Genomic DNA, 16858 nt, shown 5'->3' on the forward strand with positions numbered 1-16858 from the left:
ATTTTACATTTGGGAGTGTATATATGTCCATGCCACTCTCTCACTTTGTCCCAGCTTCCCCTTCCCCCTCCCCGTGCCCTCAAGTCCATTCTCTACGTCTGCGTCTTTATTCCTGTCCTGCCCCAGCAATCTCACTACTGGGCATATACCCTGAGAAAACCATAATTCAAAAAGGGTCATGTACCACAGTGTTCATTGCAGCTCTATTTATAATAGCCAGGACATGGAAGCAATCTAAGTGTCCATCGACAGATGAATGGATAAAGAAGATGTGGCACATATACACAATGGAATATTACTCAACCATAAAAAGAAATGAAATTGAGTTATTTGTAGTGAGGTGGATGGACCTAGAGTCTGTCATACAGAGTGAAGTAAATCAGAAGGAGAAAAACAAATACCATATGCTAACACGTATATATGGAATCTAAAAAAGAACAAAACAGAAAAGGTTCGGGAGCAGGAGTTTTGATCCTCTGGAACCGTAACAAACAACTTAGAGTAAATGAATCAGGCGCCTGGGTGCCTGGAGGAGTCTGGAAGCCTCTCTGTGATGGTGTTCTTTGTTTTTACAGGTCTAATCTCATAAATGTTGCACTAGGCTCAGTGCTGTGCATTTTTAGGCTGTTATATTTTTCCACCTGTGTACTTCATAAAAGTAAGCACTTTTATGCTCCCTTTAAAAAGGGGATCTCCCATTTGAATTGCCAAGTGAAAGCTTTAGAAGGAATTCATTAAGCATACATATATGTGCAGTATCTCCATCTGTCACTGAAGTGAGTATGAATGTATGTATATCTATCTATCTATCTATCTATCTATCTATCTATCTATCTATCTATCTATCATCTATCAATCATTATCTCCCTGTTTACCTATCTGTATCAGTCTGCTTAGGCTGCTATAACAAAATATCATAGACTGAGTGTCTTGAACAACAGACGTTTCACACAGTTCTGGAGTCTGGGAAGTCCAAGATCAAGGCAAATCCAGTTCCTGGTGAGTCCTCCTTTTTTGGCTTGTAGAGGGCCACCTTCTTGCTGTCTCTTCACAAGGTGGAGAGGGAAAGCTCTGGTGTATCTTCCTCTTCTTATAAGAGCTAATCACATCATGGCAGCTTCACCCTCATGACCTCTTCTAAACCTAATTACCTCCTGAAGGCTCCACCTCCTAATTTCATCATACATAAGAGGATAGGGTTTCAACATATGAATTTGGTTGGGGGGGGCACAGAAATTCAGTCCTTAACTCTATCTATCTATCTATCTATCTATGTATCTATCTATCTATGTATCTATCTCTCTCTCTATCTCTCTATCTCTGTATCTATCTGTCTATGTATCTATCTATATCTATCTCTCTATCTATGTCTCTGTCTATCTGTCTATCTATCTATCTATCTCTCTATCTATATCTACCTATCTATCTATCTGTCTATCTCTCTATCTATCTATCTGTGTATCTATCTATCTGTGTGTCTATCTATCTATCTGTCTATCTCTCCATCTATCTATCTATCTATCTATCTCTCTATCTATCTCTATCTCTCTCTCTGTCTATCTCTCTATCTCTCTATGTATCTATCTATCTATGTATCTGTCTATCTATATCTACCTGTCTATCCATCTATCCTTATGTATAGAACAGTAACAGTGGCTTATAAGTCACTTCCCTACATTATTTTATCCTTCCAAAACTCTTGAGAGGTCAATAGGCCATAGGAAAAGCACTGAGTTCACTGAAACACTTGAAGGTTGAATTAACTGTTTGTGATCACTCAGTCAGTAAATGGTGATGCAGGGAATTCTACACACATCTCCTCTGTCCTCCTTTCCTCCTTCCCTCCCTCCTACTTGCTGACTCTATTCCAGCCACATTATTTACTAATTCTTCCCTGAGGACACTGGCATCCTTCCTCTGGGCCTTGCAGAGGTTATTCCCATGATCTGGAATGCTTTTCCCTCAGATGTCTGACTCATCTGCCTCCCTCTAGACTGTTCAAATTCCACCTTCCCAGTAAGACTTATCCTGTCTACTGTTTACGTTGAAAGCCTTGCTCCTCTCTGCCCACAATCTCACCTCACCATATACTGCTTAATCTCCATAGCATTTATTCCTGGCGAACCTACCAGATAATGTACATGGGTTTCTGTTCTCCCTTCCAACTGGAAGATAGGCTGCACAGACTCAGGAATTTTGCCATTATTAAACCTGGTTGAGGCCCAGTAGAACTCTAGGGCCAGCCAGAACTGGGCACAATTGTCACTCTTGTGATTTGATATTTTAGTGGGTTAGCTCAGAGCCAAGCCAGTTATTAAAGAGGATCTTTAATTTTAAGCAACATGGTACATTTGAGGTCAACTTAAATTTTCAATAATTACAGAGCAGGTATGAACTCTTCCTTTGTTTCTCTAGACACATGGACCTGGATGCCAAATCTGTCCTCTCTGGGTGTAAAGGGAATATATGAAGTTGACTGGCCTAAGTCTCAATTGAATAAAAAGATGCCCCAAAAGACATTTCAACATTTTTGAAAAGTACAATCATTAAGTGTGGTTCCTTATCACACATCAGGGATTCTCTAGCCTCCAGTGTGGTCAGAGTGGTGAGGGGACAGAGAGACATATAGAGAAGCCAGGGTGAGTCACCCCATCTCTCCCTCCTCTGGACCTTAGTTCCTCCTGATTGTCACTCGTTACACTGAAAACAGATTTCAGGAGTCAGCACATGCAGCCATAATGTGTGCCTAATTCCACATCCCAGTCACTGGGACACAAAATTTTGGTGTCTTAAGTCTGGCTCACACATCACCACTCACATATGTCAGTTCTTCCTCTACAGCTGAGTCAGTGAGTAAAGACACATAAACAGAAGCAGATTAATATGAACAAGGTTTTATTGACATATATATATGTACATAAAGCTGGGAAAGAGAAGGGCCCATTGAGGCAAATGCATAGGGGGAGGGGAAGCATCTGAAAACAGCAGTGGGCATCCTGCCAGTTCCAAGTCTAGGGAAAACTGGCCAGGAGCTTGGGTCCGCCAAGTTAACAGTCAAGCCAGGGATGGCACAGTGGATGATACAGCCAGCTCTCTTCCATTCTCCTAACTGGAACTTCTCAAGTCTGGTGTAGTTCTGAAGTGAGCTCATATGCTCCTCACCCTCCAACACACACACACACACACACTCTTGCACACCGCTGAGGTGTGGTCCTCCGGCTTGCTGTAGGAAGAGAGGAGGTTAAGTTTCACTTCAAGGGGCTGAGCCGCTTTCCAGTGAGGCAAAGTCCATTCATGGTTACACACAGTTTGCAGAATAAGATCTGCTCTTCATTTGTTGAGTTTCTTCATAGAAGAAAGGAATTCGCTGGTGGCTCCTATGAAGCCCTGGGCAGGTTATGCGGCTGCCAGACTCCTATGAGCACAGGCACAGCTGCCCTGACCAGGGGCCTGCAAACACAATGCTGGCTCGTCTAAGTCAGAGGGGTGTCCTGACTCGGGGACCCCAGTGTTCTTCCTGAGAGTGGAGCTTCCTCTCTAAATATGGATGCTGCTGTCCCCCATGGCACCACCTGGGTTTTGACCAGGGGGATCCCCAGGTGCTTTGTATGAATGTGGCACCAGAAGTGTATCCAGTCACAGCAGGTGTGGTGCTGTCCCCCATGCCCCCCCCCCCCCGGTTCTCAGCACAGATGGGTTCCAAGTCTGATGGCAGTTATTGACACAGGGCCTCCCAGCACCGGTGAGATGTTGTGCCCTCCATCCGCACCACCTGTGTGTTGGCCAGGTGGGTCCCAGTTGTAAGCGGGAATACCAGGTCCTCCAGTCATGGGCATGATGTTGTTCCCTCCTAGATGGCCACCACCTGGATTGTGGGCAGGCGGGCGCCTTGTGTTTGGAAATAAGGCAGAACTAGAAGTGTGTTGAAACCCACGGGTGGTAAGCACACTTGCAACTCCAACAGATGTGGTGTGCTCTGATGGAAGGTGGAAACTGACACGTCCATTGACACAGATTCCTTCTCCTTGGTGATGGAACTTTTAAAAGTAGATTTTCTACGTCCAGATGGGCCCTGTGTGCAGTGACGGCAAGTGGAAACACTAGGGCCTCCCATCATGGGGATGGTGTTGTCCCCTGCCATCACCGTACCACCTGTATTCAGCCCAGGTAGGCCCCAGGTATTTGGATTTAAGGTGGAATCAAGTATGTTCCCAAATGCTGAGATGGTGCCTGCCCCTCCTACTGCAGCAGCCTTGCCGTGGTCAGGTAGATGGCAGGTTGTCTGGCCCAAAGTAGGAACAGAAGCGGTGCTGAGTGCCCCACTTAGTCCTGCCCCAAAGTTAAGTGGTCTGGATGCCTCTGAATGAGTGAGGCCTGGGGCTGACACACCGACTGCAAGGCTCCCACCGGCCGTAGGGGCTGCAGGTCCCCTGAACAGTGGGCCCGGTGTGGTATCGGCAAAGAGCGAGCTACTGTCCCCAGTACTGGGCATCCTGTTGGCAACTCCAAAGCCAGTAGCAACGGACACAGCCCTGGGGAGAATGCCTGGGTTGTCGCCAAAGGCCGGCTGCGTGTTGCTGGTGGTGGCGAATAGGGAAGCTGGCAAAGCTGACGGCATGATGCTGACTCGCGGTGGCTAGGCTGCAGGAGCGACTAGGACTTTATCTTGTGCTGAGGCTGCTGGGTTTCCCAATAGAAAATTATCGTTAGGCCTCTGCCCATCTTTGGCCCCCAATGTGGCCTGAGACGGGAGACCTGGGTCTAAGGAAGCTTGAAGTGTTGGTCTATCTGTTGGCCGGCGTTGCAGGTAAATGAGTCGAGGCATGGGCTGAGGCATTGCTACCACTGGGTGGTGTGTTCCCAGAACTAGGAACAGCCCTGTGAAATGCCTATTGCTTCTGCCTGGAGACAGGGGCAGACTGGAAAACGACAGCCTGGGAAGGAGGTGTGGTGTCCATAGGTACAGTGTCAGAGCTGCTGCCTGCTGAAGCACTGGTGACGGCAGAAGCCGTAAATGGGGGGCTGGGGAAAACAGGAGCCGAATGGAAAATGACAGCCTGGGAAGGAGGTGTGGTGTCCATAGGTACAGTGTCAGAGCTGCTGCCTGCTGAAGCACCGGTGACGGCAGAAGCCGTAAATGGGGGGCTGGGGAAGACAGGAGCCGAATGGAAAATGACAGCCTGGGAAGGAGGTGTGGTGTCCATAGGTACAGTGTCAGAGCTGCTGCCTGCTGAAGCACCGGTGACAGCCGAAGCCGTAAATGGGGGGCTGGGGAAAACAGGAGCCGAATGGAAAATGACAGCCTGGGAAGGAGGTGTGGTGTCCATAGGTACAGTGTCAGAGCTGCTGCCTGCTGAAGCACCGGTGACGGCCGAAGCCGTAAGTGGGGAGCTGGGGAAAACAGGAGCCGAATGGAAAATGACAGCCTGGGAAGGAGGTGTAGTGTCCATAGGTACAGTGTCAGAGCTGCTGCCTGCTGAAGCACTGGTGACGGCCGAAGCCGTAAATGGGGGGCTGGGGAAAACAGGAGCCGAATGGAAAATGACAGCCTGGGAAGGAGGTGTGGTGTCCATAGGTACAGTGTCAGAGCTGCTGCCTGCTGAAGCACCGGTGACGGCAGAAGCCGTAAATGGGCGGCTGGGGAAAACAGGAGCCGAATGGAAAATGACAGCCTGGGAAGGAGGTGTGGTGTCCATAGGTACAGTGTCAGAGCTGCTGCCTGCTGAAGCACCGGTGACGGCCGAAGCCGTAAGTGGGGGGCTGGGGAAAACAGGAGCCGAATGGAAAATGACAGCCTGGGAAGGAGGTGTGGTGTCCATAGGTACAGTGTCAGAGCTGCTGCCTGCTGAAGCACCGGTGACGGCCGAAGCCGTAAATGGGGGGCTGGGGAAAACAGGAGCCGAATGGAAAATGACAGCCTGGGAAGGAGGTGTGGTGTCCATAGGTTTGGTGTCAGAGGTGCTGCCTGCTGAAGCACCAATGACGGCCGAAGCCGTAAATGGGGGTCTGGGGAAAACAGGAGCCGAAGCTGTAAATGGGGGGCTGGGGAAAACAGGACCTGAAGCCATAAATGGGGGGCTGGGGAAAACAGGAGCTGAAGCTGTAAATGGGCGTGTGGAGAAAACAGGAGCACCAGGGAGAGAGGCCCTCTGCTGCCCATCAGAGGTCCCAAATATGGGCTGAGGGTTGGTTTGGGGGCCAAAGGGATGGTTAAAAATTGGGGTGGCGCAGGGGACCATCGGCACAGGTGGGGTGATGGACACTGGTACCCCTGCAGGGTGCCTCTGCTCCACCCTGAAACCTGGGGGAGACCTAACAATGACAGCTTGGGAAGGGGCAGTAGTGTCCGTGTAGACACTAGGCTGCAAGGTCAAACTTCCAGATGCCGTGACCATGCTGGTGGAAGGGATTGCCACAGAAGTCATGGGCTGCCCAGTTAAAATAGGGGGATCGATGGTAGGGACTGGAAGAGGGGTAGGTAAGTATAAAGGAGGGGTAGAATCTACACAGATGGGTGTTGGGGGTTCTTTTTCATGGGACGGTGGCTGGACCTTCCTTATATTCTTGGGGATCTTTTTCCAGCGACACTGAATATTCTTCTCCAAGGTGCCTGGGTTTTAGGCAGCAGCTAAGCACAGAAGCTTAGGAGGAGGGGGCAGCTCACCTCGATCCCATGTCAGTGCCTCGTTCCCCGACGGGGGCGACCTCAGCCTTGGCAGCGGCAGGGGAATCTTCCGCTTCCAGGGCCTACTGCTGGTAGATAGCAGGGAAGAGGAGCTTCTTGTTGGGATGCGTGAAGACTCTTCACGCTGCAGCTCCTTCCCAGACATCGGTGAGCCTGGTGATTTGGGCCGGTGGTCTTCCCCCAGCACTTTTTTTGTTGGCCTCTGCAGCAGCAGGGAGCAGCAGGCGGTTGGGGCAGAGGACAGCACGGCATGGGATGGGGCCTTCACCTCCCTCTTCTCACCTCCTTCCCAGGCTGTCATTTTCCATTCTGCCCCTGTTTTCCCCAGCCCCCGTCTCCTCAGTGGGAGGTGACTGGATGGTACCGGCTTCCTGACGTTGACTCCCTGCTCAGGGCAGAAGGCAGGCGCTGGAGCAGCAGGGTGGTCCCGGTCAGATGTGGCAGCCTCCCAGGAGGGCAAAACCAGCGGGTGACAGCCCACCGGGGCCCCACGGCGGGGCGGGCGGCGGGGCCGGCGGCGGTGGCGGAGCCAGGTACGAAATTTGCATAGTAAGTTGCCCATGTAGGACCGGTTGTGCGCCAAGCGATCCGAGAACAGAGTGAAACTGGGAGAGCTTCTCCTTAGCTTCACCTCCTCTCAAGGTCTAGCACGCACTGGACACTGGATGGCTCAGCCTGGCGCTTGTGACATGTCCATTGTACCCGTCACAGAGAAAGGGCGGGCGGGGCAGGGCGTGGGGCGGGGGGTGGGGGGCGCATGCAAGCCCAGCCCGTGGAGAAACCCCGGCCCAAGGGCAAAGGGCGGGGCCCCAGAGCCCGACCCCTTCTGGACTTTCTAGTGGCTGGGACTTCTCGCTGTGGGTGCCAGGTGTTTGGCACCGATGGGCCACCATGCGGAGACTGTTGGGGACTGTGGAAGCCTTCTCCTGCAGAGCTCACCCTGCCTGGGCACCGGCTCTGCAGGCCCCTCAGCCCTGTGTATGTATCGGCCAGCCCTTCCCCCACAAGGGGCCCAGGGGCCAGAGCCTGTTCAGAGCTGAGTGCAGGAGGCACCCAGAGCTTGCCAGGGTGTGGCCCGCCTCCTCCAGGGACCTCCCCAGCTTCTCTGCGAGGCCTGATGACGGGAGCACCTTCTCCAGGGCTGCTCAGCTGCCAGCATCAGCATGAGCCAGGTGGCAAAGGTTTCTGAGCAGGGGATGCAGAGCCCTGACCCGACTGGGTGCTGCACCCCACGATGTCCCTTCCTGGCAGATAGGTTCTTTCTTCACTTCTTTATCGAAATTTGGTAAAACAACATTTAAACCTTCAACTGTTCTTCAGGGTATACAGATGGTAGTGGCTTAGCCGGGATTCGAAGCAAGCCTGTGTGATTCCAGAGCTCGTGCTCTGGACTGTGGCGCCTCCTTATCATATATGCTTCATGTGTTACTTTTTTTTTTTTTTTTTCTTGTGGCCCTTATGGTACTTAGCCCTAAGTGCCATACGTGTGATGAACACGTACACTGCACTGTAGGAGGTCTTCTTTTGTTCAACGCATGAATTGCTCATCCACCACACTGGGTTCTAATCTCAGAAGATACAGGTCAGGGAGCACCAGTTGTCAGCATAGCAGCACCCCACATTTCTAATTGAGGCTTGCAGCCCAGATTTTCCCTTTGGTCTAGTTTGAAGGATCCAGATATGTAAAGCTTATATTCTAGATAAATCATGGGCTATCCGGAAAGAAATTCACCAGTAAGTTATTCCAGTTTCTCTGGCCTTCCTGGAGTATATCCAGTAAGGCATCTCATTCATGTCTGGAAAGCAAATATATCATTTATTGCAACTTCATCGTGGAGCGACGTATTGGTTTAAAGTACGATCAACACAATTTGGTCATTGTGAGTATGCCAGCTGGGTCCACTGTTTACTACACATATGTAACTCTAGCGATTCTTATGCCCAAGAGAGGAGACATACTCTTGGGTGTCTAGGGCAAGGGAAACATGTGTTGTTATTCAGGAGCTGGAAGCTTCAGCATGACAGGAAAGAATTGAAAAATCCTGGTCTACACATCACTTTACCTTGTTTGAAACTTGTTTCTTTGGCTTGCTTCATTGGAGTGTTTTCTCTCTCCTGGGGCTGACATTGTGTGTTCTGTATCACGCATGTGACATGTAAAAGTTTCAGAACCCAGAGTCATATAGATGAGTAAAAATTTATTTATATATTTTAGTTGAAAACCTATTGAAAATAACACTGGGCATAATTCATATATTCCAAAATTAGTTTGACCCTCTGCCCATGAGATTCTTTTTATGATATGTGACAGATAATTTGGACTTCCATCCCCAATAAACTTTGAGGTTTGAGGACACAAAAGGTTTTGCTCAGACCTAAATTCTGTCTGAAAAAAAGGGGTAAATATTATAAGCCCTTTCTAACCTCTCCAGGAGCAGAAATGATTTACAGCTGTGGCATTGAACCATAATTCCTTGATCTCATTTGAGAAGAGTTCAGTAAGAAACAAAGTCTTGATTTTTGTTTGTTTTGTTTGTTCCCTGTTTTCTTGTCTTGCTTACCAACAATCCATTGTAATTCATGAGTTTGTATGGCAGCAGGCTGAGTGTTCCCTGGAGCTCATTAAATGAACTTTTGTTCCTAAAATGATTTTTGTCTCCTTGTTTTCAGCCCCTCTTCTTTCCTCTGCCCTTGACTATAACCAGAGCTCAGCAAAAGCTGACTGGCTTTGTGCAGACCCTAGTTAGGGTAGTCTTTTCTTAATGATTTTATTCATGGCTCCTCCATTTCATTGTTTGCCTTCTCAAAATGTGTTGAAATCTTTCTGTGGTTGATGACTTCCACAATGTCTTGGCTTTTATTGGTTGCTTAATTTTGGTATTTCTACAGTTTTATTTAAATATGGTTTCAGGAGGAACAGAAAGTAAAGGTTTCCTAGTCTGCCATCTTGAGCTGAAAATCCCTGTTGATTTTAGCATCCAATGTTCCCATCGGAAAAAACCCAACCTTGGCATTAATAGATGTAACACTCAAGATTTCAGCTTTTCTTGAGCAATCACTAAGGATTTAATATGTGGTCATTTCTAATGGGAAAATAATAACTATCTTATGGAGTTGATTTGAGGATTAAATTAGATAATGAACATGAAAATGCTTTGTAAGGTTTAAAAATCCATAAAAATGTTTGTGTTATTATTTGATTTGTTGCTATTTCAACTTTAGCTGACAGTTGTTTATGACCTTGCTTATGTGAGAAAATGCCTTCTGGTTTATTGTGTTGCAAGCCAGAATATATTTTTCAATAGCTGAATGGAAATGGCATCATTTGTGAAGGTTAAGGGTGAAGGCATAAATGTTTCTTGACACCTATCACTTTACAATGTTTTCAGGAACTAATTGACTCATGTATTCCTCTTCCAAATTTTGCTAAGGACCTCCTACCAGCCAGATGCCTTCCATCAGGTGTTGGAAAGCATTTTCTGGATTTTAAATGTCTTAGGCTTTGTGGGCCATATACAGTTTCTGTAGCTTCTCCTCCCCTTTTTTCTTCAACAACCTTTCAAAACATGAGAACCATTATTAGCTCACAGTCACACAGATCCAGGCTGAGCGCCTGATTTGATTTGTGGCCAGTATTTGCCGATCCCGGCTCTGCGTCCTCACTGAGGAGGAGGCGCATTTTTGAGTAAATCACTTCTTTGAATCAACTGTTGGTCTTCTGGGGCTTGTCCTTATTCTCCTACAGTCTCTAATCAACATGGCATCCAGAGAGATCCTATTAAAACAGGTCAGATCATGTCACCCAAGTCTCTTCAATGGCTTCTTCACAGGAAAAGCAAAGTCCTCAAAGTGCCTCCACAGCCCTAGAAATCTGGGCCTCTGTTTCCTCTCTGACTGTTTCCTTCTCCTCTCCACTTTGCTCCCTCTGTTTTCCACACACTGACATCCTTTCTGCTCCTTGGATACTCCAAACCCACTCTTGCCTCATTGCCCTTCCATCGGACTGTTCCCTATGCTTGTACTATTCACTTCCCAGATATGCACCTTGCTCCCTCTCACAACCTTAAGTTCCCTCTTAAATTTTATCTTCCCCAGAAAGCCCTCATTGATCACTTACTTTCAGATCGCAGCCTCCTCCTACCAGCTAACAATCTCCATCTCCCTTCCCTGCTTGCTGTTTTTCTCCAGCACTTACCTGATATACTAGTTATTCTACCCATTTATTTAATTTTTATTTACATATTTATACTTATGATTTTATATTTGCTTCTTTACTTTTGTCTCTCCCCTCAGCTCGAGAGAGGCTATATTCATCTGTGTTGATCACTGCTGTGTTTCCTGAACATGCCTATGAAACATACTGAAGAATGGTGCCTGAAATTTGGTAAGGGATCAATCAATTTTCTTGGCTGAATGAAGAAATATGTTCATAAATTAATGAACAAATCTCTGGGGTTTCTGAATTGAGGACTAATGGGAAGAGGAAGGCAAAGGGTTGGGACAGGGTACTGCAAGAAGTAGTATTTGGAGTACTCTGATAGCTATCCTAATAGATACGATTTTGTTCATTTAAGTAGTTTAATGAGAGAGCTGGGAACTAGGGACACACAGCATCAAGAGTTTTATAATGCATTCTGTAGAGTTCTTTTTAAGTGTGTACAAATATCATTGAAAATATATGCATGCATATACACCTCTGTTACTTTATTTAGTGCTTTACAAGAGCCCCTCAGTGAAGGGGTAGTAGCAACTATCAGTATCCTTCCTTTATGATGAGCTTAATTTATTCAAAGTTACATCATAATTTATTGGTAACTGAGAAACTAGACTTAGTTATTGAGTAGACCCTCCCTAGAAACCTATGACATTAATAAAACCAACAAAAATTTGTTCAGTTTCCAATGATACACACACTACAGACTCAATTATGGGCCATCCATTTTAATGAAGGGCAGAAGTGATTTAACAAATACAGAGCAAACAGAATATTAAATTTTGTCCTCCATTAATATTATTAACGGATAAAGTAGGCTCCAGCGCCTTCAGGATAGCTTGAGACCATCATCTCTGTGTCATGGGCAGGGGGATGTTCAGCCAGGATGTCTTTCTCTGTCACTGAGAAAAATTTCCATAATATATAATGATACTTACTGAAACAGATATGGGACATTTGGGTAATTAGGAATCCGTTAGCATATTTTTCCGGAAGCCTTGACTACAAAATGAAGATAGCAGATTTGGACACTTTCAGCTATGAAGAAGTTGTTTGGGTATTCATCTTTATGCCAAATGAAATAAGCTTATTTCATCTCTGCAGCTTCCCATATACCATTTTCCAAACTCTGTTTTGTGTTTGGAAAGACTTTTAGAAATTAAAAATCAAGTTAAAAAGTGAGTGACAACTTAAATGGTATATGGAATATTTTGCTGACTTACAGGAGCATGCAGAATTAAATATGACCCAGTTGAAATGTTAATTTTATTTTAATATGTATGTTGGGGTGGAGTCTTCAAGGTGCCAGAAAACGAGAATTCACCCATCCTGTTTGGAACTGCAGCACACACACACCTTCAGTTACCAGTTCTGTTCATTCCACAGAATCATCTTGAGAATACATACTGTTTTTTATGTACCTGGTATATATCTCAATTAGTTTGAAGAATTTCGCAGATACCTGTTAATATGTAGTTCTCCAATTCCAATCTTGCCACCTCCTGTACCAGTGACACAGCACATAGGAATTTTATTTCTCTTTCTTTCTCTGGGTTGTTCAGAACCCAACGAAAGAACAATGGAATGGCATCAAAGAGATCAGGGTTCTTGACCCAGATTTACCATAAAATAATTGTGTCCCCTTGGGAAAATTATAGTTATTCTAGGCCCCTTTCCTTTTCTTTACTTTGACAGAGCTGCACTAGATGACCCCAAATAACATTGCACTCTTTCAGTCGTAGCTTAGATGTGATTGGTTTTCTGAAACAAATGAAGACAATGACACATGAAGCTGTGCAACATCTCTGTCACTATGTTTTCTTAGAGTTGCCCCCATTGTACAGATGATGAGATGGCTGAGCACAGAAGCAGATGTTTTGACCAGAGGTTCCGGAGTAAATGGAGCTAAACCACAAGTTTCCTTCTTTCCTGACGCTCACTTAGCCAAAACATAGGCTGCTGAATATTAAGCTGTAAAGCGTATTATCAGTATAGTTTAAAAGAAGCTGTTCTTCTAGGATTTCCAATTAATAGCAAGAGGTTTTGAAATTCTTCAAAGATCATCTAATTTTGTGAGATTTACAGCTCTATTTTCCTGTCAAGCAAGTTGTATTAGTGCCAGATAATCATGTGAGCTTCTGGATGCGTCTCTGAACCTCTTGAAGTTTTCTTCTTGCTATCTGAAATTCATGCCAGATAAGCCTTTTTCTAGAGTGTATGTACAGACTTGTGTATTTTTATATAGGAAAGCGATGCAGTGAGTCAGGACGGGGGTTAAGCCCTCATTCTCAGACTGTCATTGAGCTCCTGGTGAAATACAATCATCATTTCCTCAGAATCGAAAAGCAGTTATCTCTAGTTTTTAATCCCATTAACTATTTATACATTTACGTATGATACATGTACTTATTGTACCTACTAGGTGTGTTCTCTTTGGGACGTACAAAGCTCTTTGAGACATAGGTTGTTCATTTTTTTGTTTTCCCACAAATACTGTGACCTTTTGAGCAGGAAGGTCTATATTTTACTAACATCTAGAACCAGCAGTTAACATGGTGTCTAAGATGTAGTCAATAAATATGAAATAGATAAATGAACACATTTCTAAGGAAGGGCCAGGACATGAACAATGGAAAATTTTAATTTTCAGTCACAAAGCCACAACAGACATAAAAATTATACAGACAACAAGTGCTACGGTCATTCAAAGAAGGCATAGAATAGATACAACAAGGATCTCCTCTATGGCACAGGGAACTCTACTCAATATTTTGTAATAACTTATAAGGGAAAAGAATGTGAAAAAGGAATCACTGTGCTCTACACCTGAAAGTAACACAACATTGTAAATCAACTATACTTCAATTAAAAAACAAACAGACAACAACAACAACAAAAAACCAAAGAGGTCTTAGAAGTTCTTATGAGATTCCGTAAGAGAAGACAAATGAGGACGGGAGAGATGGCTTTTGAATCAATACAGAGGAGAAGTCACAGAGAAACTTGTCTTTGGCCTGAACTTGAGTTTCCATTAAGATTGCAACGCAGGGATATTACAGATGAAGGTAATCACATAAACTTACTATACTGAAACTTGCAGAGGTTATGAGTGTTGTTCAAGATCCCAAAGAAAGTGCATTGTGGAATCAGAATTTTAAGTGAGGCCTAATGAACTAAAAACAAACAAACAAAAAAACAAGCCCTTCCTGTGATACCACGTTGCCTTTGAAGTTGTTTTTTTGGTGGGTTGGTAGAAACTGGTTCCAGTGTTTCTTGCAGGAGTGACTAGTTCTGTCCCCCCGCGGCCCCCCACCCCCGAGTTGATCCTCCAAGTCTCCTTTAGAATGGACTTGCTAAAATGCAGACACACAAGTATTCATGACGCCTATGTCCAGTCATTTCTCCTGCCATTGCCTACTTCACTTCTGGATTATATGAACAATTCACTGTCTTCATTTTCCCTCCTCCAAGAATTCCTTTCTCCCTATGGGGCACCTGGGAAACTCACTTCATTTTTCAAAACTCAATTTACATATTATGTCTTTTGTGCAGTCTTCTTTTTAGTGTTGTGATCACACGCTCCTTTTTGCTGCCCTTGCACTTCTGCATGCCTGATTGTTGCACTCGCTACACTGCATTGTAATTTTATTTTTTACATATCTCTGTCTTCTCCTGGGCAACATTCCTTGGGGCCAGGGACTACCTTTTTTCATCTATTGATGTTGCCTTAGCATGTTACTTGTTGTGAAGTAGTTAGTTATAAAAATGAGATTTGATTAAATTGAAAATTGTTATGTACCTATTAGTTATTATCATTTACAGATATAACAGGAAAAAATATTAATGTTGGTGCTGAAAGTTCACTTCTAGTAAATGGTGGTGGTACTTGACTTCACTTATATTATTTTCCCCACTATTTTATATCTTTCTACCTGATAGCTCTTCTTTATTTCCATCTATGTTTCTTTATTACTAAACCAAGAAAAACAGGGATAAGGGTAGGGCTAGGCCATACTTGGCTGGAATAGTAAAGAAATTGTGTGGGGTTTTGGTGAGAAAATCCTGAAGCATACAGGTCTGCATCTTCCCTTTGAGGCACGTGGAGGGGTCTGCTTCTAAAGAGTTTTATTAGCAACTAATCAAGATGCTTTTGCACAAGGCTCCTGATTAGCTGTTGGTATACTAAGAGTGAATCAGAGTTAGTGTAGTTTCTGATTTCTTTTACATTGTCAATGTGGATGATCATTTTTTACTGCTGGGGGTGGTGGTGGTGGGGAGTGAGGGAATGTTCCTTTCCTGCTCCTGATGTTTCAGTCCTGTCAAGAGAGCTCTTAGGGTCATTTCAGCCCTGCTTCTTTACTGACTCTGCCCCAGGGTGATCAAGTGACTTATATAGAAAGCTTGAAAAGAATTAAGTGAGCATGCTTGCCTTGACTAATTCTGTTCTCTCCCTTGAGAGTGTGAGTGAGTGTCTTCTTGTTTCTCTCATTCTGTGTATTACTAGTTAGTAAATCTGCCCAATTCTGGGGTTCCGTTATGTGATCATTTCATTGAAACTGGATTCTCAAGCCAGGGTTATCAACAGTAACAGGAATATTCGGCCCTCCATCTTTTCTCTTTTATCTTATTTCCTAATTTATTCCAAACCAAATGGAATTAAGGCATTGTACTTGCTGGAAGGTAATTAAAAGACCCTAACATTTGGTGCATTACCTGGGGACACTGAGAAATAAAAAGAAAGGAGCAGACATTTTGGAGAGGAAAATGTCCATGTGGAAAATATTTTGATACTGCCAAGGAAGGTAGTCTAGTGCCTTGGTCTTTAATGTATGGTGGGATGTTGAGACCTTTGACTGTTTGAAAATATTTAGGTTTGTGCAGTAAACTGCTGAAGCCTAGAAAAGGTTTAATGCATGCTGTGTAAGTGTCCCGTGCTTTCTGGGAGACTAATAAACTTGGAGGCTTAACACAATAGAAATTTACTATCTCACAGTTGTAGAGGCCAGAAGTGTGATATCAAGGTGTCAGCAAGGCTGCTCTCCCTACAGATGCTCTAGGGGAGATTCTATCCCTGCCTCTTTCAGCTTCTGGTGGTGGCCAGCTTCCTTGGCTTGAGGCCACATCACTCAGTTTTTGTCTCTGTCTTCACATCACCCCCTTTCTGTGTCTGTATCTTCTCTTTTGTCTATTTCAAATGTCCCTCTGCCCTTCTTGTATAATAAGTACAATTTTCATTATATTTAGGACCCATCCAGATAATATAGGATGGAAATCCCATCTCAAGATCCTTAATGACATTTGCAAAACCTTTTTTTTCAAACGAGGTAACAGTCAAGGATTAGGACATGGATATATCCTTTTGGGGGCCACCATCCAACCCACTATACCAGCCGTAAGATACTTTGATTTTGGCTGATGGCTGCAGCTTATGCTGTGGCAGAGTGGCTGTTTCTTTAGAGCCACTTAAGTAAAGGTCTGACATAAAGAAAAGGGGCGTTAGGGAGTTGCAGGTGACTGAGCAATACCTGGAGCGGAATGAATAAGGCACCTGGAGAGTCTTTAGTATACAGACACCTTTACCTGGCACTTGACATGAGAGTGTGCACGAGTTTACAGGACAGGAAAGTCTCAGGCAGCCGTCCACCTTGCCTTACTCTTCAGGTACAGTTTTTCCCAAGCAGGCTTGACTGAGACAAAAACTCAATTGTAAGGAAAACATGTTTTGTAGAACTTGTCAGCATTGACACATATGGTCTACCGTAGGCTCAAGTGACTCCCTTTACATGTGGACCCAAGCTGACACTGGATTTGTCAATTATGTTGGAGAAAGAAATGTTCTTAAAGGCAGCCGCCTTTGGTCTATGCAGTTCCATAGCAGGAGGCAGTGAAAATGGCCATGGCGGCATAGGACTGTCAAATCTACGCATCAGAACTGGAGGTGTGATGTCACTCGACAGAAC

The 16858-nt window shown here is 45.0% G+C and overlaps 1 protein-coding gene across 9 annotated transcripts in view; it reads left to right on the forward strand.

Annotated features, from left to right (window-relative positions):
• The window catches only part of LOC137771947 (centrosomal protein of 78 kDa-like), a 60722-nt gene that overhangs the window by 11711 nt on the left and 32153 nt on the right, over positions 1-16858 (forward strand). For all 9 annotated transcript variants that reach the window (XR_011075440.1, XR_011075439.1, XR_011075441.1 and 6 more), the window contains one exon: positions 10979-11069. Coding sequence is in view for 4 of the 9 variants with exons in the window: in XM_068555755.1 (XP_068411856.1) it covers positions 10979-11049 (71 nt within the window). In the remaining 5 variants the exon portion in view is untranslated. The remainder of the gene's footprint in view (positions 1-10978; positions 11070-16858) is intronic.

Source organism: Eschrichtius robustus, chromosome 11 (assembly GCF_028021215.1).
Source record: "Eschrichtius robustus isolate mEscRob2 chromosome 11, mEscRob2.pri, whole genome shotgun sequence".
In the NCBI taxonomy this organism is placed as follows: Eukaryota; Metazoa; Chordata; class Mammalia; order Artiodactyla; family Eschrichtiidae; genus Eschrichtius; species Eschrichtius robustus.